Source organism: Mugil cephalus, chromosome 14 (genome assembly GCF_022458985.1).
Source record: "Mugil cephalus isolate CIBA_MC_2020 chromosome 14, CIBA_Mcephalus_1.1, whole genome shotgun sequence".
NCBI lineage: Eukaryota > Metazoa > Chordata > Actinopteri > Mugiliformes > Mugilidae > Mugil > Mugil cephalus.
Genome location: NC_061783.1, coordinates 11,749,589 through 11,774,835, shown reverse-complemented (window position 1 = coordinate 11,774,835; position 25,247 = coordinate 11,749,589). Strand labels below are relative to the sequence as shown.

The 25,247-nt window shown below is 39.8% G+C and overlaps 1 protein-coding gene across 4 annotated transcripts; it reads right to left on the bottom strand.

The window, feature by feature from the left end:
* Positions 1 to 1,881: 1,881 nt before the first annotated feature.
* LOC125020411 lies at positions 1,882 to 23,565 on the bottom strand. Of its 4 annotated transcripts, none has more exons than XM_047605749.1 (44): positions 23,339 to 23,561; positions 21,434 to 21,502; positions 21,046 to 21,070; positions 20,922 to 20,939; positions 20,553 to 20,618; positions 19,900 to 20,036; positions 19,683 to 19,790; positions 19,292 to 19,349; positions 19,175 to 19,222; positions 19,021 to 19,089; positions 18,743 to 18,873; positions 17,883 to 18,014; positions 17,542 to 17,599; positions 17,353 to 17,427; positions 16,935 to 16,984; positions 16,725 to 16,793; positions 16,588 to 16,612; positions 16,476 to 16,502; positions 16,305 to 16,367; positions 16,064 to 16,203; positions 15,624 to 15,743; positions 15,437 to 15,494; positions 15,281 to 15,325; positions 15,132 to 15,188; positions 14,890 to 15,032; positions 13,286 to 13,390; positions 13,149 to 13,197; positions 12,962 to 13,042; positions 10,120 to 10,707; positions 9,790 to 9,926; positions 8,847 to 8,904; positions 8,627 to 8,739; positions 6,707 to 7,663; positions 6,514 to 6,621; positions 6,002 to 6,059; positions 5,660 to 5,764; positions 5,342 to 5,536; positions 5,190 to 5,264; positions 4,971 to 5,104; positions 4,532 to 4,663; positions 4,371 to 4,428; positions 4,194 to 4,274; positions 3,997 to 4,086; positions 1,882 to 3,683 (listed from the first exon to the last, which is right to left on the bottom strand). In XM_047605749.1, the coding sequence occupies exons 1-44, from the start codon at positions 23,363 to 23,365 to the stop codon at positions 2,317 to 2,319; spliced, it is 6,309 nt and encodes a 2,102-aa protein (XP_047461705.1). In that variant the 5' UTR covers positions 23,366 to 23,561; the 3' UTR covers positions 1,882 to 2,316. The 4 variants fall into 4 exon arrangements, with proteins under 4 accessions (XP_047461705.1, XP_047461706.1, XP_047461707.1 ...); XM_047605750.1 differs by having other exon boundaries at positions 16,476 to 16,499; XM_047605751.1 differs by having other exon boundaries at positions 17,359 to 17,427.
* Positions 23,566 to 25,247: the final 1,682 nt, after the last annotated feature.

Below are 25,247 nucleotides of genomic sequence, written 5' to 3'. Positions count from 1 at the left end.
TCACACTGACCTGGGACGCCCACACACGTGGTGTATCTGGTGTGTGAGGTCACCCTGACCGGTTGCTTTCAGTATTTCCTTACAACCTGTTTATTGTGTAAATGTCTATTTATGTCTGTATGTATAGGTATATGGAATTTCTGTAACAGGGCACAGGTATGGTGTACATAAGCCATGGTAGTATTAAGTATTTTGATTTGGGATCGTAAGTGTTTCGTTACCAGAACCTGATTTCAGTGATATCAAATTATTCGATCTTTTCATCAGAAGCTCCGGCTATTCTCAAAACGGACAGCTTCTTCCAAATAGAGCGATGGTGACATCACGGCGTGATGAACCACCCACTCAATTCCCAACAAAAAAGTCCGGCCTTATTGAAAATGGGAAATATTTTATTCACACACGAGATTTAGTTTTTAAATGATATTTTATTCAGTTTTATTTGTAGCAGCCAGACTTTTACCATGACTTGGTTGTGTGTCCAAGATTTTTTTTTATTATTATATAATAATTGCAAAAGACCAAACAGATATAGGATTAGATAACAGCAACAGGGTGTGGGGCCAGACCAGCACCCCGAGACAGAGGAGGCAGGAAAAACTCCCCTTTATGGCCCCTGTGTTTATTTATTTTTGTGAAGGGTTTTTTTTTTTTTTTTTTTTTAAAGTTTAGTTTAGTTTATCGGTTTAGCATAAATTACTACAAATCCGTGCAAGGCGGGAACGAAGCCTTTACAGGTTTGTACAGAGATCCACTCTCAGCCATACAACACATATTACAAGCAGGCTAAACAAAAAACTACATATGATTCAAAAAGACAAAAAAGCAATGAATGTAAAGTTACTTAGAAATGAGGAAAGAAAAAAAAAGGAAAGAAAACATCAAAATCTATCAAAAAAGAATAAGTGCTTTTTAAAGGTAGTATGAGAGGACATAGACATAGATCTCAGAGATTTATCCCATAACTTAGGACCTCTAAAGGTAATATTAAATACACAAGTATTTTTGTATATAAATACTTGTGTATGAATAAACATGTCTGATGTACATTCACTTAATAGGGAGTAATTTATATTTTTTAAAGCAGGGTGCAGACAGAGTCTATCTATTTGAGTGCGATATTAATCTAAGATATTTCTTCTGTATTATACGCCCCGCCCCCACTCCAGACAATCGTCCAATAGTTAATGAATGGGAACAAAAAAATAGTATAAAGTCAGATAAACTGAGGAACGTATTAAGGGACATATCTCCCTCAATAAGCCCAGCATCTTCAAAGATCTTTTGGTTACTAGGTTAATGTGATTGGACCAGTTAACATTGCTCTCAGTGATGATTCCAAAATGTTTCATACATGGAACTAGTTCAATTTCTACATTACTGATAAGGATTTTAACTTGCTCTTTTGGATAATTTTTATTATTGTTACAAAACACCATGAATTTGCTTTTATGCAGTATGTCTGTGAAGGTTTTCAGTCATCCAGGTCATGGTAAGCCAAAAAGCGTTGAATAAGGTCAGCTGGACTTCTGGATTTCTTGAAGACTTTTCGCCACTCATCCGAGTAGCTTCTTCAGTTCTGATAAACTAGTGGGAAATTGAGGTTTAAAGAGGAAAACTGTGTGGGTAACACCCACCAGAAAGTTTCTGGTCAAGCGAGTTTCCGGTGGGTGTTACCCACACAGTTTTCCTCTTTAAACCTCAATTTCCCACTAGTTTATCAGAACTGAAGGCAGAAACACTAACAAACAAGCCACACCTGAAGCCAGCTGCAGTAAAGGCCTTTCAAAGGATCACAAAGGAGGAAACACAGAGTTTGATGATGCCCGTGGGTTCCAGACTTCAGGGGCACCTTTCAAAAATAACTTACGACAATAAATGCAGAGTCCTCAGCTACCACACTGTAAGGTTTAATTCAACAGATAGCGAGAAAAAACAAACAAATCATATCTCAAATTTACAATGTCATTAAAATGACAATATAAAACTGCTCCAGAAACTACAGCAAATGACTGCTGCTATAAATGGAGACAGCCCACGGTAGCTTAATATGCTGTTTCACAAATACTGACAAACTTTAATGCAAACATCAGTTTTAACACAATTCCCACATTCACAGAGTTGCTAAGAGTCATTTTAAAAAAATAAAATAAAAAAACACTTGAGTGAACACAAATGTATGATGAAAAACAAACATACAAAAAGCTTAACAAATAGAACAATGTAACGTTTTCACATTCTGAACGTGTGGAAATAAAACTGGACATTTAAACAGATCTTTGTGGTAGAACTGAATATCTCCTCTTACATCACTGGTCACACATCACCTCTCCATAAGAACGGCTGATGTTGTTGCTGCTGATGCTGCTGCTGCATTTCCAGACTCTCACATTGTGGGGGCCGGGGAGCTGCTAAACTGTGGCAAAATGTTTGGAGTCCGTAGTAATTGACTCCCTGCTGTGGGTAAATCTGGCCAGAATAGAGCCCGGCTGAAGGAGACACCACATGCGGATTTAAATCCCAAGTGTAGACAGGTGTGATGTTGGGTGCAACATAAGGAGGAAAACAACCTGTGTGTTGACTTGGAGCATGAGACATTTGGTTGTATTGACTACACCCTTCAAACGAGGCGTCACTGGAGCTTCCCGTTTTAAGTGTGTTCACCTCAGTGTGGACCCGTTGTACAGCGTGTGTCCTGGCTCTTGTTATGGTGTTAATAGGTGTCCCGTAAATCACTGTGTCAGCTTGTGACCTTTGCATCTGCTCTGGGTGAAAGGTCGTGGCAGCACAAACAGACCCAGATGGGCTCACATTTCCTGGGACGTTTTGAAGAGCAACACTGGGCTCGGCAGCGGTGGTGGTGACGGGTACTGTGGCAACAACAGACTCACCTGCTGTCGTTGTGCACAAAGAGTTGCCACCGATCAAGCCGTCCTCAAAAGATGAACTGATGGCCGAGGAAGCAGTCCTGGCGCTGGGCGCGATGTGTTGGTGAACAGAGGATTCTGTCAAAAACATGCCTTCAGAAGAGTTACAGAGGCTTATATCTTCTTTTGTAGTGGTCGGAAAAACCTGAGACTCCCATCTTGTGTTATTGATTTGAGTTTTAGATTCTGAATCCAAGTTTCCTTCCACACCATGAGATGAAGTGTTAGCACAGGAGCTGGCTCTTTCCTTTCTGACCACAGATATTAGACGCAATAACAAGTCCACAGCGTGTGCGTTGTGCTCTTCACATTCAGTTTCTGCGTCTTTGACCTGAAGAGACAGCGGGGTGGGGGTCACAGCAGGGGGAACAACAGTGAACTCTGATGCGGCTGATCCAGAGCTGTGCTCATTAACGGGCTGCAGCATGTAGTCACTCCGTTTGGCTGGCAAACTGTCTTCAAGCGGGTTGGTGACGCAAGGTCTGACCCGTGTTTCAACAGATTTATCAGCTGGACGCTTTCTGGCTGAGAGGCTTTCGTCTCCGGGACCGACTGGAGTATTTACGGTAGAAAACTGAGATTGTGTCTGTATGGGTGTGAATTCTGCCTGTGCAGAAAGAAGACTTGTGCCGGCTCTAGGAAACTGAGAGAGATCAGACGCAGCCATGGATGAGGAAACGTTCACATCCAGAGGACTCACGGCTCTTCTTCCTCCAACCATTGCAGTCTCTTCTAAATTAGATTTTTGTTCAACTTCTAAGAGAAGTAACAGACAAGAAGCAACAAACGAGAACAAAAAAAAAAAAGAAAAAAAAAAAGTTTAGTACTGCTGATGAACCTGGTCGCTGTTTGCCCAGGAAATGATTATCTTTGCATTCCTCTCGTGTCTGAAAAGAGTGAAATATAGACTCACTAGTTACTTAGCAACTAGTTCAGTTGTTAAATATATTTTAACTGTTCAACTGACAACATCTTTGAACATAAACTACAGAGCAACAAGACCCCGTTTCTTTTTCATTTAGCGGTTCTGAGCCTGTGAGGAAAATGTTGTCAATACAAATTATTTTACCTTTGCCATGTCTCTGGTTTGTTTTTGGTGCTTGCACTGACTGTGTTTCTGTGGACAGTGATTTGTCTCGGTTCTTCTTAGGCTGAGAGTCTGTGCAACAGAAACAAAAATTCATGGTTCATGACCATAGTCTTCCTCTTTAGTCGAAGCGGTGGAAAAAATGAGGAAAAACTAGCAGCTGAACTGCGGGGACGCACTCTTTTGTTGTGGGTTACTGATGGGTAGATAGTGGGCGGTGAGTTTCTCTTGGTTCTTGATCCTACGCACCGTTTTTAAAGCTACAAAGAGAAAAACATATGTTTGATACCAACTACTTCACATCCCCCTGGCACATAAACTCATTAGACAAAGACAGGATTAAAAAGAAAAGTCACCTTCAATGAATGGAGCTGTCCGGACTCTTTCATACAACACTGGTTCCAGCATTATACCCTTCATAAGAAAGAAAAAAGATATTGTGCAACTATGCATACAAACCGTTTTGATGTGCAAACATTTAAATGAATAATTAACATGTATGAACTGAGCAGGTTACCTGAACATCATACTTGTAGGAACGTTCTCGCAGTGAAACCTTCCGGGCGACGTCATACAGAATTTCATATTTCATCTCCAGGAGTAGATCCTTGTCCTTAATCCACTCCATGAACTGAGGGTAATGCTGCAGCTGCAAAACACACACAGACACACATGGCTATGACATATACTGACTTTTTCAAGTGTGCCACTATATAGGCCTTTGAAACGCAGGAAGTAAAAGTAATCTATGGAGCTCGCGTAGGAAGTAACTTTTGGGCTTTTCATGATCAAGTATGGGAATATAAAGAAGCTACATTTAGCAAGGTCCATTTACATGAAACAGAAATGGGAAAAGTTCCTAAAAGGTGCCGTCTGTTTATTTGTAGAGAGCCTTTGGAAGCAGTCCTCATAGCTACTAATTAAACAAATGAATCCAAACGAGAATTAACACATACCATGTAATGGAGGTGGTGATAAGCGCTGACCAGGTGATCGCAGATTTCACTCAGTGAGAGCGTCGTCCTGCAGCTCTCACATAAGTAGAATGGATTCAGAGATATTCCTCTGCACTCCCACATAGAGTTCAAACCTGTGGAGGATACACTGCCTTTAACAAATTGCACACATTTGTGATATGACAGGCAATAACGGGCATGAACAATACGCACACCCACCAATGATGGGCAAAGAGTCCATTTTATTTACGCTCAGGAACGACGACAAACGATTGGAGACGGAAGTCGGTTCCCCTGTGGTAGCCAGAAATGATGACAAGTTAGAACATTTAATCACAAAACGCAAAAGCACATGAACGCTCAACACCAACCTTTTAAAATTCTTGGGGGTGCCTGTAATGCATTGTGATTTCCTGGTTCTGGACCACGGTCTTCGCTGTGGCTTAACTGGTTCTGTTGTTCTGTATCTCGAAAGAATCTATCGGGGATTTGGGCAAACAGGTCGATCAGTTCGTAGGTCGAGTCAGTGTCCTGAGGATCTGCTGAAGGATTCCCCACGGTGATTCCTGGGAAGAAGAAAATATGTGTAAATGAGTGATGACCCAGACGCAAGTAAGGATGAACAGAGAGAAACTGAACATTGAAGGTCAACCTATAATTCAACTGTGCAAACTGACGCTTTAACTTACCGTCATCTGAGCTTGAAACTTCACATGGACTGCTCATGCCAAAGCCTTGACACGCAGTACTGTTTGTGGAGTTTGGTCTCACCATTGTTTTCAGTTTTTCCACAGCTGAAAATTTAAGACATACAATTATCTGAAGATTTGCCAGGAAGAACTGAGTAAACCGTCCAAATCCAGATGTCAGGAGCTACATGACACATTGCAATGCATCGAGTAGTAACTGCACAACCCTCAGATTACGGTTTTAGTTTTCCTGTTACTTGTGCTTTCTAGGTGAGTAATGTATTAATACAATTAAAAAAACATATCCATTCCAGAATATATGAAGTATGCAAATATCTTTACCTTTGTCCTCTGGGAGCTCAGATAACGCTTTGTACAAGTCACTCTTCACTTCTATCATCTAGAAAACAAACACAAAATTAACATTTGTTAAAATACAGCTGTCTCAGGTCCACAACTCTTTGTTGTTTCAGTGAACCCAACCTTCCTTCCATATCATTTTTCTAACATTAATACAATGTATCCACGTATCACCTTTAACAGTCCTGCTCTAAATCTTGGCTTCACGATTTCCCGAATGTCAAGTTCGTGTTGAAATAGCGTTGAAAAGGTGGCAAAGTAAATTCGACGGTTCTACAAACCACAGCCTCCACAATGCAAACACAGTGGACTAATACTGAAAACCGTAACCTTCACGGAGCTGGAATAGTTAATGCATTCGTTTTCACTAGTGTATCCAACTTACTCATCCCGATGCTTTGAAGGTGTGACACTTTTGTAATATGCATGACAATTTACATATTTATCCATCATATTAAAGTTCATTTGAGTGTAAGGAGACTTGTGTAGTTCACCTGACTGCTTGTAGATCTTTTTTCAACCTTAGCCAAGTGGGCCACAGTGCTGTTCAATTTGCTCTCCCATTCTGATGGTTCTGCGGTCCATCCAGGGTACCTGTGTAACTAGTAAGAACAGACGAAGGAGGTTAACATCTGTGTAACTGCGTGGAATAACAGTGTTTTATAAGGAATCTTATCAAGGACGCACCACATATTTCTGCTGGTGTCTAATGTCCCTCAGGTGTCCGGAAGTTTTCATCCTGAGCGAACACAGCCGACAGTAGACTTGCTGCTTTCCGTTGCACGTCACTATAATGAGCTGACTGGCGCCAACATTCGGAGAGATTGTACTCGGCTTTGTGTCGGTTGTGGACGAATGAGATAACTTCTTGTGTTCAGATTGGGCAGGCATGTCCGTGGTCAGAGGGGGGGCCCTGGGTGGGATACTCTTATGAACATGAGGTCCAACACTGGGCGTTGCGCAAACTGAATTGCTCGCATGTGCAGTCTTGGCAGAAGCCTCGGTATTTACACTTTTAACGGATGTTTCAGGAAGATGCTTCACTTCGACAGATGTTGCCACAGTCTGAGACTGAACGGTAGCTTTTGATGCAGATTGAAAATATTTAGGATGATTTTCCATTGTGCAGGAAGGCACATCATGTACCACCGAGGGTCCGGTTTGAGAGGTGGGTGTTGCCTTACATAGCGTGGCTTTTACTTTGGAAGCACTCAGTACGGTCTCACTTGAGGCAGAAGTGGTTGCTGTCATTTTGGAAGAGGTTGAAACACATGTAGAGGTAGTTGCAGTGGAGATGGAGGCTCCAGCTGCTGAAGGCTCTTCAACGGTGCAAGTGGTTGCCATTTTTAATGATTCCACAGTTGGAGTAATACACGCCTTGGAGTCATTTTTCGTGTTTTCAGGAGGTAAACAGGTTTCATCCACCCCACGTGTGGTCGCACATGCACTTGGTTTTTCTTTTCTACTGCTGGGAACAGCCGGAGAGGTGGGAGAGTTGTCTTCTGACACAGGCACTTGGATGTCGGTCACTGTGTCCTCTTCCTTTAATTCAGAGAGGACTTGAGCAGTTTTGGAGGTGGTCTCAGGAATCACGGACATGTCCACAGCTGCTTCCGAGTCAGGATCTTCATCGATCTTCATCTCCTTTAAAACAAAACCACCTATTTAGACGACTGCTGATGTTTCAGTCGACAAACAACATACTAGTCCCTGCTCATCAAATGCATTACTATTTTAACTCTCTAAAATCTATATGCCATTTTCTTAGCAACCACGTTCTGTGTTTCCATTACCCCTAGAAACACGCAAAACCTAAATATTGCAATAAAAACTAAAATGGTAATGGAAATGCCTACATTTCGAAAAACCTCTCAAATATTGCTAAACTTTTATACTACTTTTATACTCATGAGATTTTTTGTTAGACGTATTGATATAAAACTGTATTGTCAAAGTGCAATGGAAGCACAATTCCCCATCACCGGGGTCACCAGAGATGACGGCGGTCATGTGACCAGTTCATTTGAAGTCCATCTTCCTCAAAGCGTCGAGTCAAGTCAAAGAAAATTTAAAAGAATTATAGGATATGGTGGGACTAGACTTTAGGAGAGTTACAGCTCATTTGCAAAACACCTTTCAATGGGAACACATACAAAGTGTATTTTATGGAAGTTTTAGAAATATCGCTTTTCAGGTCAGATCAAATGTGATAAATCAACATCTCCACACTGGTTTCCAGGGTTTCTGTGTTTACATTAACCATCTTTAGCCTCACAATGCGAATGAGATAAATATATTATCTGATTAAATATTCTTTAAAGGAGTGAAAATCATGAAATACAGTAACTCTGAAAAAAAAAAAAGATTACAAATGAGTTTACTGGGAGAAGAGACCTTGAGATTTTAACAGAGGGTGAAAAAACCTGAGTTGAGGTTTAAAATATTAGCATGCAGTAAAGTAGTGTAATATTGCCTGGTCTTTATGTTGAACGTAACTGAACAAATGTAGTATGCAATGTGATCACCACTTTAAAAAGACTGCAGCACGGTAAGTTCTAATTGATGTGAGGCGCTTGCAGCTACTTGGAGCTGACAGGGAGGACTGACCTCAGTGTGGTCGTCTGAAATGTCCGTAGATTCAACACGGCATGAGGCTGAGGTTGAAGGGAGCTCACATCTGCCGTCCTGCTGGGCCTGAATCGCCTTCACTCTCTGTATGGCTGTGGAGATAATGGACAGTGATGAAGAGATGCTTCATGGTAATAATTTAGTCTAGACTGTGAAATAACCAGCTACAACTAAATGAAATGAAATGTGTGTGTGTTACCCGATGCATGACTTTGTTTTGAGATCTCTCTATAATCCTCTTCATCCAATTCAACAACCTGGAGTCCAGACAGACAACAATTGCAACAATGTATTACTGAATTCAGTTTGAATATTTCCCCTCTACTCATTTGCCTAGAACCTTTTCCTGCTATCCATGGCCAACCAAATGAAAGTACTTTTTTTATTATCACGTATCTACACAGGAAGCAGATCCACTTCCAGAGAGCCCACCATAAATACCATGTTTCTACAGTTCCCAAAATAGACAAATCAAACAGTGCTTCTAAAGAGTATTTGGCTTTTTCACAATGATGTATTGGACACTGTCGAGGGCTTTATGGCATTTATCCATTAACTTCTTCCATTAAATATGAAAGAAAACCATCTTTCTCTTTGTAAAATTAATGACAAGGAGGCAGTTTCGCACCATCTGAGGCCAGTCTGGCTTTTTAAGGGGCATCCAAAAATAACATACTTTGGGAATTTACAACTGTGGACTCCTACAACTACGTAGGAGAGGCCTGTCACCTAATTGGCCTTCAGAGATTAACAGCAACAGCTGATATACCTAAACCTAGAAAGAAAGGAAGAAATCAGAGGAATCAAACTCTAAGAATAAACACTTGGAAAAAAGATCCTGGCCTTCTCCCAAGTGAGGCTTCACATCGGAGGAGACGGTTCACAGATGCCACAAACTCATTCCAGAGAACAACTGGATTGGATCCAGATTTCCAGAGTTCTTCATTACATACAGATTAGTTTCCTAATCACAGACTTGCTTCTGAAAAGTCATCTTGGGACATAAGCCCATTTAAGGACAACACATACAGAGCATAAGTTGAGCAGGACTATTTACTGTATACTCGATGTCCTCCTGAGGCTTTTTCATCTTGAAACAAATTGCTCTGTAACCCACAAAAAGATCTTAATCAGTTACTCACCATCAGACACATCTTCGGGTGGTCAAGGCTAGTAATGTGGCTGATGACGTCCTTCTCTGAGAACCTCAGAGTGCAGGATTCACAGAGGTAGATTGGGTCGTGGTTATCACACTGGCATTTTAGAAGCTTACTTAAACCTGAAGCACATAAAATTACGGTCAATATCGCTTCATCTTCCTCCCATCAAGTAATGTTCACATTGCATGTAAATGGAAAAAAAATGAGACTAAGGGTTAGTCGCGAAATGTTATGAGGAATCTGAATTTTTAAACTTTTTTTTTCTATCAGCAATGCAATAATTCGGTGTTTCTGAGAGGACACTTTTCACACCTGTATCAGTTTCTGCCTTGCAGGTCTCTTTCACATCTGCTGTGTTTTCATCCTTTTGTTCACAATTTGGCATTGTTGAGGGTTCTTCAGAACATGCGTCTTCACTGGAGGAGACACGCATCCTTTTATGATCAATTTCTGCCTCGACATCTTTATTACAACTTGTGTTCTCATGTGAAGCTTCAGATTCACTGTTTGGCCGTTTTCTTTTATTCACTTTGGAAGAGTGATTCTTCACATCTGTGGAGGCATTTTCATTACTGTTTCCTCTTTCTATTTCAGCATCTGCTTCTTCCTCTTTGTCTGTGTTCTGGCAGCTTTCTGGCATTTCCCCACTTGGTTTAGTCAATGAAGTATCTTCCGTCTTCTCCTTTTCCACCGAGCACGTCTCATCAGCATCTTTCATCTCTTCTGAACAAGTCCCAAGCTCTTCTGGTGCCGCCTGGGGTTCTTTTTCCTTTATTGTGGGCATCTCATCCTCCTTTTCTTCATGTTGTTCATTTTCAACACAGAGCTTGTTGGTGTCATTTTGCTGATCACTGCCTTCCACGGGTTTGTGGTCCACCTCTTTTAGACTTTCTCTGGGAACTGAGGAACAGAAAGAAGAAAACAGTCTGATTAAAAGTGCCTGCAATGAGAGCTGGCTAACTCCTGCAGGAAGAAGCATCGGGAGGAACAGATGTCTTAAAATGATTATAGTTAACTTATCCAAAAACAAAGCTGGCAACAGGACTGGTTTCCATGGGGTAACTATATCATAGTACGCAAGAAATCTTGTGGTTCTCAGAATTTTTTTAATACACTGCTCAACAAAAAGCAATGTATTAATTAAAACTTCTGAGAACCACAGCAAACAAACACTACTTCATCAGAGTATAGCATCAAGTCAATGAAACTTCTGAGATATTGATCTGGTCAGTTAAGTAGCAGAAGGGATTGGTAATCTGTTTCAGCTGCTTGAGTGTTAAATTAACAACAGGTGCAGTAAACGGGCAACAATGAGACAACCACCAAAATAGAGCTCCGTCTATAAAAATAGGTGCTGATTACTGACATTTCCTCCCTCATCTTTAATGACTAGCATTTGGCTAGGGTCAGAATCACTACTAGTAGTATGAGGCAATACACGGACCCTCAAGGGGTTGCACAGGCAGTCCAACTCATCCAAGATGGCACATCAATACGTGCCGTTGCCAGAAGGTTTGCCGTGCGTCCGGTCACAGTCTCAAGGGCAACAGGGTGGCCTGAAGGCCCAGTGTTCCCTAGTGCACCCTGTGCAAATTGTCCAGAACCGTAGAGCTTAACTGGCATTTGCCTTAGAACAACAGAATTGGCGCCCTGTGCTTTTCACAAGCGCCGGCTGCCGGCCATAGAGCCCACTACACAATTAAGTCCAGCCGGCTACTTTAATGACTATTATATTTAAATCCCACAGGCTCTAAATATTAATTTTTCGATTTTAATAACATTAAATGTTTATCTAACAGACTGACAATAATATCGAACTGAACCCCGCTCATTTAAGTTGTAATTCACGCTGCTTGTACCGATAATAACCACAACTTACTGTGATCACCGCAGACTTCATTGATCAAGGGAGAGAAAATCATTTGCAGTCCTGACATGCGGGGGGGTGTGTGTGTGTGTGTGTGTGTGTGGACTCTGCGGAGTCAGTAGTGTGTCAGGGCCGTCGTAGGGGAAAGAAGCAGAGATAATGCTTATTTTGTCTCCGGTAATCCAGTCTTCTCTTCAAGCATTCAATTACATGCTGACATCAAAAGACACCGTTAGTTGTAAATGAAACCAAACGGAGTCATTAGAGTGTATTTTCATTAGTTACAAAGGGAGGTTGGCTACTTATTTATTATGACTGGCGAGTATGAGCCTTAGTGGAAAACCCTGCACGGATGAAAACAGGTTCACCCTGAGCACATGTGACATATGTGAAAGAGTCTGGAGAAGCTTTGAACAATGTTATGCTGCCTGTAACATTCACCATGACCGGTTTGGGGGAGGGTCAGTGATTGTCTAGGGAGTCAAATCTATAAAGGGACACACAGACCTGTACAGGCTAGTCCATTGTCAGACACCATGTTGGTACAGTGGGTTCAGAGTTTCTCCCAAACTACTGATTAATTAACACCATATTTATAATGTTGAACACAATGTCTGTAATCATGCAACTAAACTGTAATTGGATAGAGGCGGGGGAAAGGATGAAGCTGTATGATCATGGTCGATAAATTACCTACATACACACACACACACACACACACACACACACACACACACACACACACACACACAGACAGTACAGGTACCTGAAAATAAACAGCTGACAGACAAATCAACATAGGATGGACAGGACTGACTGTGGAAGTAATGCTTACTCAGATTAGGGACAGGAAGATCTCTGGTCAGACCATGCATGGATGTGTAATACTGCTAACGACTGGGTATGTGTTTTTTAAAAACTTCAGACAGTCCAGGAGCTCAGTGATGCACTGGATAATGTCAAGCATGTATGATAATGTCAAGCACGCAAGAAAGGGCCATAGACACTACTCTGTATAATTTTGAGTTGCTGCAATAAAATTTCTGCAAAATGGACTAGCAAACGGCATTTTTTTCACTTTGATTTTCAGAGTCTTTCAATTCAGCCTTCTGTAGGTTGGCAATTTTCATTTCTATCAAATGATATAACATTATTTCATTCTTAACACATTACCCAGTCAATCAGTAAAGACACTGAGCGCGATTTCTTTACCCCCATTGAGATCTGATGTGTTTTCAAAGTGTTCCTTTTATTTTTCTTTAGTAGTGTATAAATGGCTTCGCTTACCCAACTTCATTTGCGGTTTTATTGGAGGATCAAGCTTTTCTTTGGATTTTCTCTTCTTAACAGATGCCAGGATTGATTTTGCTGTAACAGAAAAGCATAGGAACGGTCAAGAAAGCACTGCAATTACGGATTCCAATGAGAAACATTCAATAACAATAACAATAACAATAATAATCCACATACTTACTTTTGTTATACGTGCATGGCTCCCAAATGGGAGTGTCCAAATGTATCTCCTTAAAAAGCAGAAAACATTTAAAGCACAAATGCATGACTAAAATTAACCAAAGACAGAACAGAAGTCACATTTCTGGTATAGAATACCTGTATGTGCAAGGTGCGATGGAACAGTCCTGCCTGTTTTGCCAAGTCCAGTAAGATGTCTGCGTTATTAGTAGTGGAATTCAGCGAGCCCGGGTGTAAACGGTTCTGCACACACATGTAAAATACTGTAAGATAAGATGCCATTCTTTCCAGTGAATGTGGGGGTTAATTTCAAAGTTTCTCCCAGAACCACTTTAACATCTTGAATCATTTTCCTCCACCAAATAGCTTCTTATATATAAATATATATAGACTTTTGAAAGCCTTTCCTTTTCTAGTTTGGAAGAAACATTTTCTTTAAACAAATGTAAAGAAAATGTAATGAGCACAATTGTACAACGTTTCCACGAATAAGATATCATTTTCGCTAAGCTAACATTAGCGAATTAAATCGATTGAAACTTAGATACACATATAACACAATAAAGAGGCTCAATGAATTTGCTTGATCTATGTACTGTAAAGTCATAAACAATTTACCGGGGTACTTTTTGCAATGTCATTATTTATACAATTAATTAGCTGCCTGTTTCTGTTAAGTTAGCAAGTAGCCCGTTTCGCTAGCCACTGACACTGTGGCGCTAGCCAACAAGCTATAAAAAAAAAATACTTTCTCATTAATAAACCTATTCCTATTTCAAACCGTACATTTTGACTCATTATACACGGAGAAGCTAATGCAGAGCTTATCATCAGCTTGGAAAAAAATAAATTAAATAAAATAAAAAACAGCAGACCAAAACTTAGCATTTGATTCAGCAAACGGCTAACACTAGCTATCATATGACAAGGATTGATAGTACTGCAGATGATATCGTACTTACCAAAAAAGAAAAAAGAAAAAAATGTGACTGATTGATAGGTTGTTAGCAGATAGCAGAGGGCTAAAAGTGTAATAAGAAATGATTTACCGAAATAACTAAAACTAACAAAAAGACGTTGGATACACATTGAAATTAAGTTGCCATGGGTACCGCGAAGCTAGCATGACCATGCTCTGTGCTAGCTAAATCTTTCCAGCGCTTTGAAACAACTCATTTTAAATAAAATCATATTAAAGAAGAACAGTGTTTTGTTTTTTACAATCAACTAATGTATTTCACCTTTAATATATTAATATAACATAAATCTGTAATACATTCATTTTGAGCATTGTGTTGCATTATGAAATAGTGACATAGAACTATTGGGGCAGTAATAGTTTGCTGTAGCGATGACAAAATATACCCAGACAAAACTTACATATCTCCAACATTTTAACCCAACTTGTCCTAAAATGTTTTCCCTTGTCCTCAAATAATTAACAGGATACAAACAGAAGTTCGATGCAGTAGATTGGTTGTGGTCGGCTCTGGAAACTGAACCTAACAGGCCCTTAGTGTGCTCCCCTTTTAAAAGCTCCTTCGTCCCAACTTATGGACTCTGCCTTACTGTCCAGCCCTTCATTAGCAATGATTTATGTGGTTATTCTATCCTCTCGGACCCGAGACTCAGGCCATTATGGCCTACCCTCATACTACTGTATGAGCTACAATGGCTGCTGTTGAGGACCAAAGTTAATATGGGTATGTATGCACAGACTAAAAGAATAGTTTGATACTCACCAGAAAATTTTCAACATGTTTGCGACTGAATTCGTGTCCATAAAATTCATCCGCTAACAGTCTCCGCTCACAAAGTAAACACAGAAATTTCTCTCTCACGATCCCATGTTCTGGCTCAGTGTACATGACCATAAACTGTTTTCCTATAATAAAAATAATGAGTTATAAAAATAATAAATAATAAAGTAAAGTTAAAACATACATTATATTCCAAAGACACGTTTTACTCACTACTCACTCACCTAGCTGAGGAAATTTGTAATTTTCTTGGAGCTTGCTGTAAGTTTCACAATATGGAACTGCACAAGGACAAAAAAAATGCAGATGTCAGATGAAGGTGATCAAGGATCAATTCTGTTACTTAAGACTAATAAATAGCTTCATCACCAACCGTCTCGCTTTAAGAGAGTGAGGTGCAGCGCAAGTTGCTTCATCACTGCAGGAAAATTCAAGAACAAGATAAAGCAATTATTTGAAACATGTTACATTTTTTAAATTTTTTTTATGTAGATATGGTGCAACGAATTGATGTAAAAACAGTTTTCACCTGTTGGGTAATGAAGAGGATCAAGGCTCGCAAACACCGAGTATGGAAGATCAAGAACCTGAGAAAGAAACAAACAAAGAAAAAAGCCCAAGTTTAAAGTAACGGTACTATTGTTCTCATTACTCTGTACATTTCCACACAGTTGTAAACACCGTATTGAGAAAAAGAAATAAAATTTGCATTTTACCTTGAGCATTATGTGATCTTCTCCCCTTTCCTCCTGCTCCTTCCATGCCAGTGACCTCAGCTTTGCTTCATCCAGATTGTTCTCCCAGGCGAACGGCAGCCGCCACGGATTCTGGTACAGCTGAGATTTTGGGGAAAAGAAAACAGGAACAATAGCAGCAAGCACCTCTCACTCTGGACACAAACTTGGCTTGCAGGACACTGCAGTCCATCTGGACCAAAACATATTTTGCATATTTCCACTGTGCCTGAGTGGCAGACTTTTTTATATATTCTTTGTACTTTCTTTTTCCTTACTATATGTACTGCACTTGACATCAAGACATCAAGATCCTTTATTGGAGCCACACATATGCTCCAAAGTCACTTGAACTGCGTCCATGTCACTGTGACCAATACAAACCATTTAAAGAAATCACAGTAACTTCAACTAATTCTCACCAGTGTGTTTATGAGATGTTTCCGAGACTCAAAGTGTTGCGTCAGACCGGAGTCATAGAAACACTCACGACAGGCGAAACACACATGGGCCGACTCAACCTCGGCATCTGTGGTGATGATCGTCACAACCAGGGGAACCCCTTAAACAAACAAACGAGCGACCAATAATTAGACTTATTTATTATTATATTATATTATATTAACATCACAGTTAAATACTTTGACAAGTGGGGGACCTCACCAACAACTGGCTGAGTTTCCTTCTTGGACTCGATGTACGAATATATGTTCAGATAAATTCTCACTAAATGGAAAAAAAATACAGGGATAAGAAAAATATTAAAACCAAAGTTATAGAACTATTGTAGATTTTTTTTTTCTTTTTTTTTTTAAAAAACAAGGAAAATTATACCTGGTTGGTTGTAACCACCACAATCTGCTGAATGAAAAGAAAAACAATTTTAACAATTTTACAAAAAAACCAACAACAAAAAAATGACAAATAAGCAAAATGTTAATAGTACCATCGCTGAAGTATTTCCTCATTTTCTGGGGGAAAAATGGAAAAAAAATAAATAAATTCAATATCACTACTGAGAGCAACACTGTCAATGGTGATAAGAGAGTGAGAATTTCTGTTGAAAAGAAGACGTTTATGTACCTGCTGGTGTGAATGTTTTGTGAAGTGTTTTGTAAACTGCATTATCCTGTCAAAGACCATATTGCAGCCCTGCCACAAAAAGACATGAGCATTAACAAAACAGTCAGAGGCCCAGACAAAAGTGCGTCATTATTCTCTGCACACACACAGAAAGCTGCTACTACAGTTAATAACATGCAGACTTAGCACAGAGAAATGACAGCCTCTCACTTGACAGCGGAGTTTGCAAATTGCCACGCGATTTGAAGACCACGCAGCACCTGCAAAAGGAAACACGAAAGTCATATTTAGGTGTTAATTCTTCTTAGGTGTTAATTCATGTGCTCTGAGCACAACTGTGTGTTAAATTTCTTTACCACAAAATAGCACCTGTATCGGCTGAAACGCGGCCCAGAATGTGATCCACGAGTTACTAGACTCTTATAGATTTGAATAAGTCATTTAGAACAGAAAAATGTTCTAAATGAGCTTTTTTTATGTTAAATAATCTGAAGAATGAATCTGTAACCAATTCAAATGCCCTCAGGGTGCTTATTTTTGTTTTCTTTTGTTCTTATGCGTGCAGATAAAACACATGAAAACAACTGATCTTCTGTATTTTGTGATTAAAAAAAAAAAAGCAATTCACATGTACTCAGTTTGCTCCCTGGTGTTACGGTCGTTGTCAAGCTGCTCTTCTTGAAGGATTCCAGTTTCTCCAAGGCTGAAAGCCACAATAGGACACAACATGAGAAATGTCATTCTAGGCTCCTCTTAATCTGCAGCTCATTCAGACAAGATAAAAAAAACAAAAAATAAAAGCAAAAAAAACACCAACCTTCTTTATAGCACGTGAAATTTATTGAATTGAATTCAGCAGGCTCCAGGATCACTTGCTGTGACAGAGAAAACATACATAAATGAACTCAGCCATCTGGGGGAAACCTGAACACAGAGTTCGCCAGCACCAGTGGAAAAAAAAAGCAGCACGAGTGCATCTTGCTGTGACGTGTTTCACCTGTTCTACACTGTCACAAACACCTGGTCGCTGCAAAGGCTCTGTTGTGTGGCCTTTATCGGCCTCATTTGACTCATCGGCAGCTTTAATAAAAAATAAATAGATAAAAAAAAGGCCTCCCTTTATTCAGGTTGGATCTTGGCGACATAGATTATACTTGCCTTCATAGCAGCGTTGTCAGTTCCGTGGATTTTCTGCGTCTGCTCAGTGAGACTAAGCATCAAGGAGGAAAAGGCCGTGGTGTAGTTCGTGTAGCATTCCTTTGACAGCAACGTATTAGGATGCCACGCTTTCTGCAATGAAAATAAATAAATAAATAAAAACAAAATTCACAAAGAGAAAAACACAACTGGTTGCAGTAGAGCAAAACAAATTAAAGTTCTGACTGAATAAATTATTGCAAATCAAAGTCAGACTCTACAGGGTTCTACAGCGTCAAAACACCATCTAGCAAAGGATGACTTCAATTATGCGGCTAAGCCATGGCAAACAGATTTACTTGTCAGCAGAAGTCTGTTTTCATTTAGGAAAACAAAAAACATTTGCTAATGTTAACCCTCAAACTACTTCAACAACCTCTTTCATCCCTTGCAGATATGAAATCCCAGTTACTGTTACAGTTAAAACTTCTTTGGTCCGTTGGTGCTCGTCAGTCGCCTTGGAAACGTAACGAACCTTCACCGCAGCCTCCACGACTTCGAATCCTACCACCAAAGTCACCATGCTTATAGCGGGCATGGAGCATCAGAGCCAATAACTTTTACTATTTGCTTCAGAGTGGTGACAGCAAGAAGAGCTAGCTCCATCCATACAGCAGCAATATCTTTATGTTCGTGCTTCTCTCAGAAACATTCAGGGTGGGAAATGGACACAAACAAGCCGGTTGCAGAGGCAACCACAGCTTTGACTGACGAACAAATCACTACACGAGAGGACAGGGCTATGCTGGGTCATCACTGGTGATGTAGTGTGGTCATTTTATGATTTGGTGCACTTCAACATGTTACATGTTGCTTCTTACAAAATAGCAGAAGAGGTGGTCAAAGCTCAGGACGTGTTTGATGATCATGTGCGTGGGTATTGTTAGTCTGCAGAGCGTGCACAGGTAGTGTCGCCTCTCGCCGCAAATGCATTCGACAATGTGCTGCATACCTGCAAAACCAAGAGCGGGGAAAGATGAAAAATGGGAAGAAATGCTAGCTCGCTTTGTTGAAATTAGCAGCACGATTATCCAGACAGCGGCGTCCCTCGACATGAGCTAAGAAATTAATTCATTTAAAAACAAGGTATGTTACTGACCAAGTAGTGCGTGTTTCCTCTTGCTGTCTTTTTGGTATGTTTCAATCATTATTCTTTTGGGCAGGACGGCTGGAGTAGGGGGAAGAAAAAAAAAAAAAAACGACTGAAGTGATAAATAAAAAAGAATAAATGTGACGTCAAACTCTGAACAAACCTTCCATCAGCTTGAGAAGCTTGTCGTTCTCACTCAGGACTTGCATCACTGCAAAACAATAGATCATTTTCAGAGGCGCATTGTTGTGAAACAAACACTAAAACGGATGAATCTTACCTTCCGAGTAGGTGCTTGATTCAAGCTTTTTCATCAGTTTCGGGGGCAAATGCAGCATCTGCAAGAAGGAAAACCGTTTCCTTCAGTGCCGTTCAACCTTAAATGATTTTATTAGCGTGTAGCAGTGGAATGGATGTGTGCAGACAAGAAAAACGCGACCGTAAAAGGGTTGGTCTCTTTGGTGGCAACATTGGTGCTAATGTGCAGATTTTGCTAAGAGAATAAAACACACATTAAATGGACTTGGCTTCTTCTGCAGGGCTGGCAAACCAGACAGGAATGTTTCCCTAATTCTTCCCATAACCCTACTAATATACCTATTCATATTTAAGGTATTCAAGAGAGCATTTATTAATTTGATACAAACATGGTATCATGCAAAAGCACAAACCTGCAGATGTCGGGGCACTCTTTTATCCACGTCCTCATGCAAGGGATACGGTTCGTCGTTCTTGCAAGGGATCCAGGAGAACCTCAGCTTGTTGGGATCTGTGTAGCTCTATAATAACCGAAACACTAATGAAATTACACTTCTAAAATTTCAGACAATTTATATATATATATATATATACACACACTTTTTTTTTTAAATGATATTTAACACTCACAATGCTGTTGGAGTAATGGTCTCCAGAGAAGAGGTGTGGTACGATAGCGTTTTGAGAACATTTACCCTCACAGATATGGCACAGATAAAAATCAGCCTGTGGCCCCGGAGTGAAACACAGAGTCAGCCGGGACAAGTCTGGAAGAAAGGACATTTTATACAAATCAATTTCTTTTACATCTTCAGCAGTGATCAGTCAGTGGTCCATAATCGTCTGATAGACGTTGTGTTCGTCTCCAAATTACATTAATGTTAAATAAAACGCATTTCCCCCAGCTGTAATGACAAGATATACGATCTATACAAAAACACAAATACAGATTTAAAGCTTGTTGTGTAAGAGTCAGCTTTAGTCTGGTATATTTAAGTCTTGTTGCCAGAGTGCAATTATTGTAATAAGAATTTTTCATTTGTTAATTCATTCTAATGCAGCAAAAACTTTTCATTTCGTAGAGGAATACCTACAACAATGACTTCCACATTACACATGCGAAAATACACAGGAACACCGTGTCCATCATAGCTGCATGCAGGCCAGGACATGAAGGAAATACTTCCCAAATCTAGTCTGCGGTCCTTCAGGTGAGACTGTTGTGCCGGGGTGTGGATGTTAAACTACTGTATTTGTAAATCAAAAGGACATCACTCACTCACCTATGTTGTACTGTTCGATTTCATGATTCTTTCGCGGACACATTAAAGGAATGTAGGGTAAACGGCCTTGGGAGAAAATGAAAAGATGTTCATTACATCAATAATGCATGGATTGTGGATTTGTAAGTTTGAACCCGTCTCATTGTATCCCAATAGCTGAAGGACCTTGGCTTTCCTACGACAAAACTGAGCATAATGAACACATACTCCACCGCACACACAAAGACACAGGTGACGGAAAAAGACACAGGGCCAGGAAACTCAAGTTTTCTAGTATTTGCATTCACTTTGCATGTCTTTTGGGTCACAAACAAGGATTACAAGTACCATCTTCAACAATGAAACAGAAAGAAGAAGAAATAGGCTTACCAGATTTTTTGGAAATATCTAAAAATTAAAAAAACAAAAAACAGAAGAAGAAGCAAAGATTAGTAAACTACTTAAGAGGAGATAAAACAAAATAAGATTTAAAAAAAAAAAAAATTAACATTACCGCCTGGGAAAACATCTTGCATTTTCTGTAGGCAAAGAGCACAGGAGACACACAAAGATACATTAATAATGCACAACTTATCTTTCATTTCAGTGGTCCAGGCCTTCAAGCTTACATTTAGCTTACTTAGACAGATACATAAACACTGCCATAAACTAATGAGTGTTCATTTACAATTAGGTGGTTTGAACTACCATTTAGTTTCTTTATTTTCATGCTCTAAACATGAAGGGATTTGCAGATTAGGATAAACGCAGTTTTCATAGTGACCAACAACAAAAAACATTATTTCACCCAACGTCCTGTTTATATTTTGATTCAGGGTAGGGATGGTGTGCCATTTCCAGTTATAAATACATGTTACGCATATATGGAGTGTGATGCCCACCTGGCGATGTTCAGATGATTGTATGTGTTGCCTGTAACTGAAGACCACTTTATGTTTGGTGAGGCAGACCTGAAACATGGAAACAAAAAAAATAAAAAAATAAATAAAAGGTGTATTGGTACAAGACATAGGACAGGTAAGGGGCATTTGTTTTCCTAAATCAAGATTTGTGCATATTAAAAAGGAAACCTCCAGCAGTATGTCCAATACAGTATGTCACAGAAAAGAAGCCGATTCTGTATCTCAAGGAATTTTGAAATTCCTCATCAGAAAGTTCTGATATATCTGGGTGCCTCCCACATAACTTTTCTTATAACTTAACATGCAGTCAATGTAATTACTTTTGAATTATTTAAACCCTTTAGTGTTTATTCATTCACCATTCACAGGTTGATAGAATGAATGAATTCATGCTTTGAATATATTCGCACCTCAAACCTTAGAGGAGACTGACTGTTCATTTTTCCATTAGTCAATAATATTTAAGTTAAATATAACATTTAAAGGAAACTACCTGTTTCCACAGCTTAATTCCACTTAATTCCAGCCTCAGTCATGTCACCCAGGAAATATCAGGCCATTCTGATGTGGAATCTTAAAATAAACTCAAATTAAATTGATCTATATTTAATATTAAATCACCATCCAAAGCTATTTTCCCGTTTTTTTTATTAAAAAAGTACTTTACCTTTCTATCGTGAACAAATTGAATTTATGAACAAACAAACAATACGTGGACATGCACAACTTATGTAGAGTAACCAATAGGTCCACCCAGAACCGCGACACTCCATAAAATGGCCTGTGATTGGTAGAAAACTTCCGTTTTTTTTTGGTTTTTTTTCATAAAGCCTTTCCACAGCCAGGAGGAGGCACAGAAGTCAAGTGTTCTCTCATAACACTTGAATAACAAAATGCTGACAGGCCATTATCAAATTTAAACAAGATTACGCCAAAAAAGACCCTGCCTTCAAGAATCTGCAATAAATAATAATACTATTTACATTTATTGATAGGGAATCCTCAACAAAAGCTGTAAGAATGAATTTAAAGCACAACGGTAGACAGATAAATAGGCATTAACAAAAAAATATTTTATGTATTAAAAACCGAGTTAGAATATTAGTTAAAATTACACTATCTTCTAAAGCAGAGAACACTTGCTACATTTAAATACACAGAAAATTCACAAAGAGAGGCGTGTACACATATTATATAAAAATACACACGTACACGTCTATACACATTTTTACCAAAAACATTGACATGCTCAGTCTAATCTCTTGTGAACAGTGCCATGTCGGTTGGTTAACACTAATCATTTCCTTCTTGTAAAATATTCTAATTACTGAATCACTCAGTAACAGAAATCACAATGTTTTTGTCACGTTTGCTTGACTTTGATTGCGAATGGGAAGCGTTGGACAAAGCGGAAATACTAACGCGGAAACGCCTACTACCAAGCGGACCAATCACAGCTTTGACGCTCTGTCGCGGCAGGAGTGTCTAGTTTCGGTAAGAGCTTATACGTTTCTGGGCGCACACAGACACACAGCGTGGTTTGCGTGCGGGGGTTCTGCGTTAACGCAGGAGCCTCTGCGTCATTTCAACCAGAAGCATAAATTGCGTGTGGCTTGACCACAGTCAAACGCTGACATAATACCGTACCCCCATTCCTCCCATTGTTCTCACTGGCCCTGGCACTCCAGGGGTACAGATTATTGTAGTAGTCTATAATATAGCGGCGGTTTAAATTATATTAAACAACACCAACAACACTCCTATGCCTTGCATGTTAAGTTTCGGAGCCTGTTTTGGAATATTTGATGTATAATATTACAGACGCAGAAGAATATTACTTTACTAAAACAATGAAAATGACCCAATACTGAGTAGTGCCCTCACCTCACATGCCAAGCCCGTCATGGTCATAAAACTACTGTCGATGCGAGTAAACGAACGGAAAAGGATAGAAAGTTGTCATCAGTTTATCCAACGTAGCTGGAGAGTAAAAAGTCTGCGCCGCGGACACTTCATCGAGTGCGAGTCCAAACGACAGTCGGAAGAGAAGTGTGTGTTACTCTCCCCCTTCGTCGTGTCCTGTTTTGGTGAATTCAACGTGCTGCTGCAGCTGTTGCGCGTCTCCAGGACCCCTCGAGGAGCGGCTCCTCCCCTCCTCGCAGTCACCACGCTTTCACAAACTGCATCATTTTGCAGTTTGTGACAGCAACGATGCAGTTTGCTTACTTTTGTTTTTGTGTTTTTTTTTTTGTTTGTTTTTTTTTATATCTTTTTATGCTTTTCAGCGAAGCGGTGAAAATAGTGCAGGCTGTTGCTAAACTTACATTTAAAAAAGTGCATGAGTTGCACTGGTTCAAAATAAACGTTAGGGCTGCGCGTATCGAGCTGAATACCGATAGTATCAATACTAATGCCAGTATCGAATCGATACTAGCGTATTGAGATCGATACTTTTGTTGCAGTTTCTCTTCTCTGCGGCCAGTAAATTACTCCTCGGAGAGCTCATGCGAGCGCAACTTCTCTCCAAGTCTGTGTATAGCAGGAGTTTCTCCATCCCCACCTGTAGCAAAATGTGGTATATTATGGACAGAGTTTGACATTTTGATCCTTGCACCACAGCAGCATCGCACAGCTGGTACAGATGCCGTTATTGAAACGTGTCGGTACACGGAAGAGAGTAGAAGAGAAAAGAAGACAACTACACGGGATTACACGGGAAAAATGAATGAGGCAAATTTTCCCTCTATGAGCATTTTTTATATTCATTGTTACATTGTTTCTTTTGTTTACTTATTTTGCTCAACTAACCACTGTTGCTGACTTTATTTTCCATTGTTGTTGTGTGGTTTACATTGTTATATTTATATTTTTGTTTCATTGTTCCTTTTTCTAATTTTGTTTTCTAAAACATTGTGTTTAGTAAAAGGGTGATCAGTTAAATTGCATACTGATAAACTGTTTTTTATTATAATTAGTTAAGAACAACAGGTTTATTTGCCTAAATATTTGTCATGTATTTTGTCATAATCATAATCAACTAACTGAAGGGAAAAGATCATGACGTAAGTATCGGTTTCGGCGATACTAGCCCTCTATTTACTTGGTATCGGATCGATCCCCAAAGAATGATGTCTCTTAGACGGGGTTGCCTATCTTCATTGACCTTCATATATTTGTCTCTCCTTTTGGACTGAACGGTCCCTGCTGACTCCAATCTATGCCGCCTCACCTTGAGAGAGGCAAATCTGTCGATGACTTTTTCATGCTTTGACTTTCTCAACCACCTCCTTCTCAGTGGTCATCACAGCTTGGTGCTGGAGTCTGCTTTGGTCCTTCTACTCAGCCAAGTATGTTTAGCTTACAGGCAGGCGGTATAAGTCCTACACCTTGACACACACACATGCCCTCCAAAAGCGAAAGAGAAAAAATGCCAACTAGCAAACTCCTACTTAATAATAACAATCGCAGTAAACGTCAGGGCTGTTGCTAATTAAACAAAGAGATCTTTGTTTGGTAACTAACATGTGTGCACGCATCGTGGGCGAGGGAGGGGTGAACGAAAGAAGTGGATCATACCACCCGCAACCACAGAAAGTTCGGGCTGTTGCTAATGAAAAAAAAATAGAACTTTGTTTGGTAACTAACGTGTGTGCATGCATTGTGGGGGTAAATTTAAGAAGTGGATCATTGCACTGCAATGCAGGGGCGGGGGGTGGGAGGGGAGGAATACATTTGAAATATTGTCATTTTATCTTAAACAAGCGTTTAAAAACAAACGACCGCTTTTTCATTT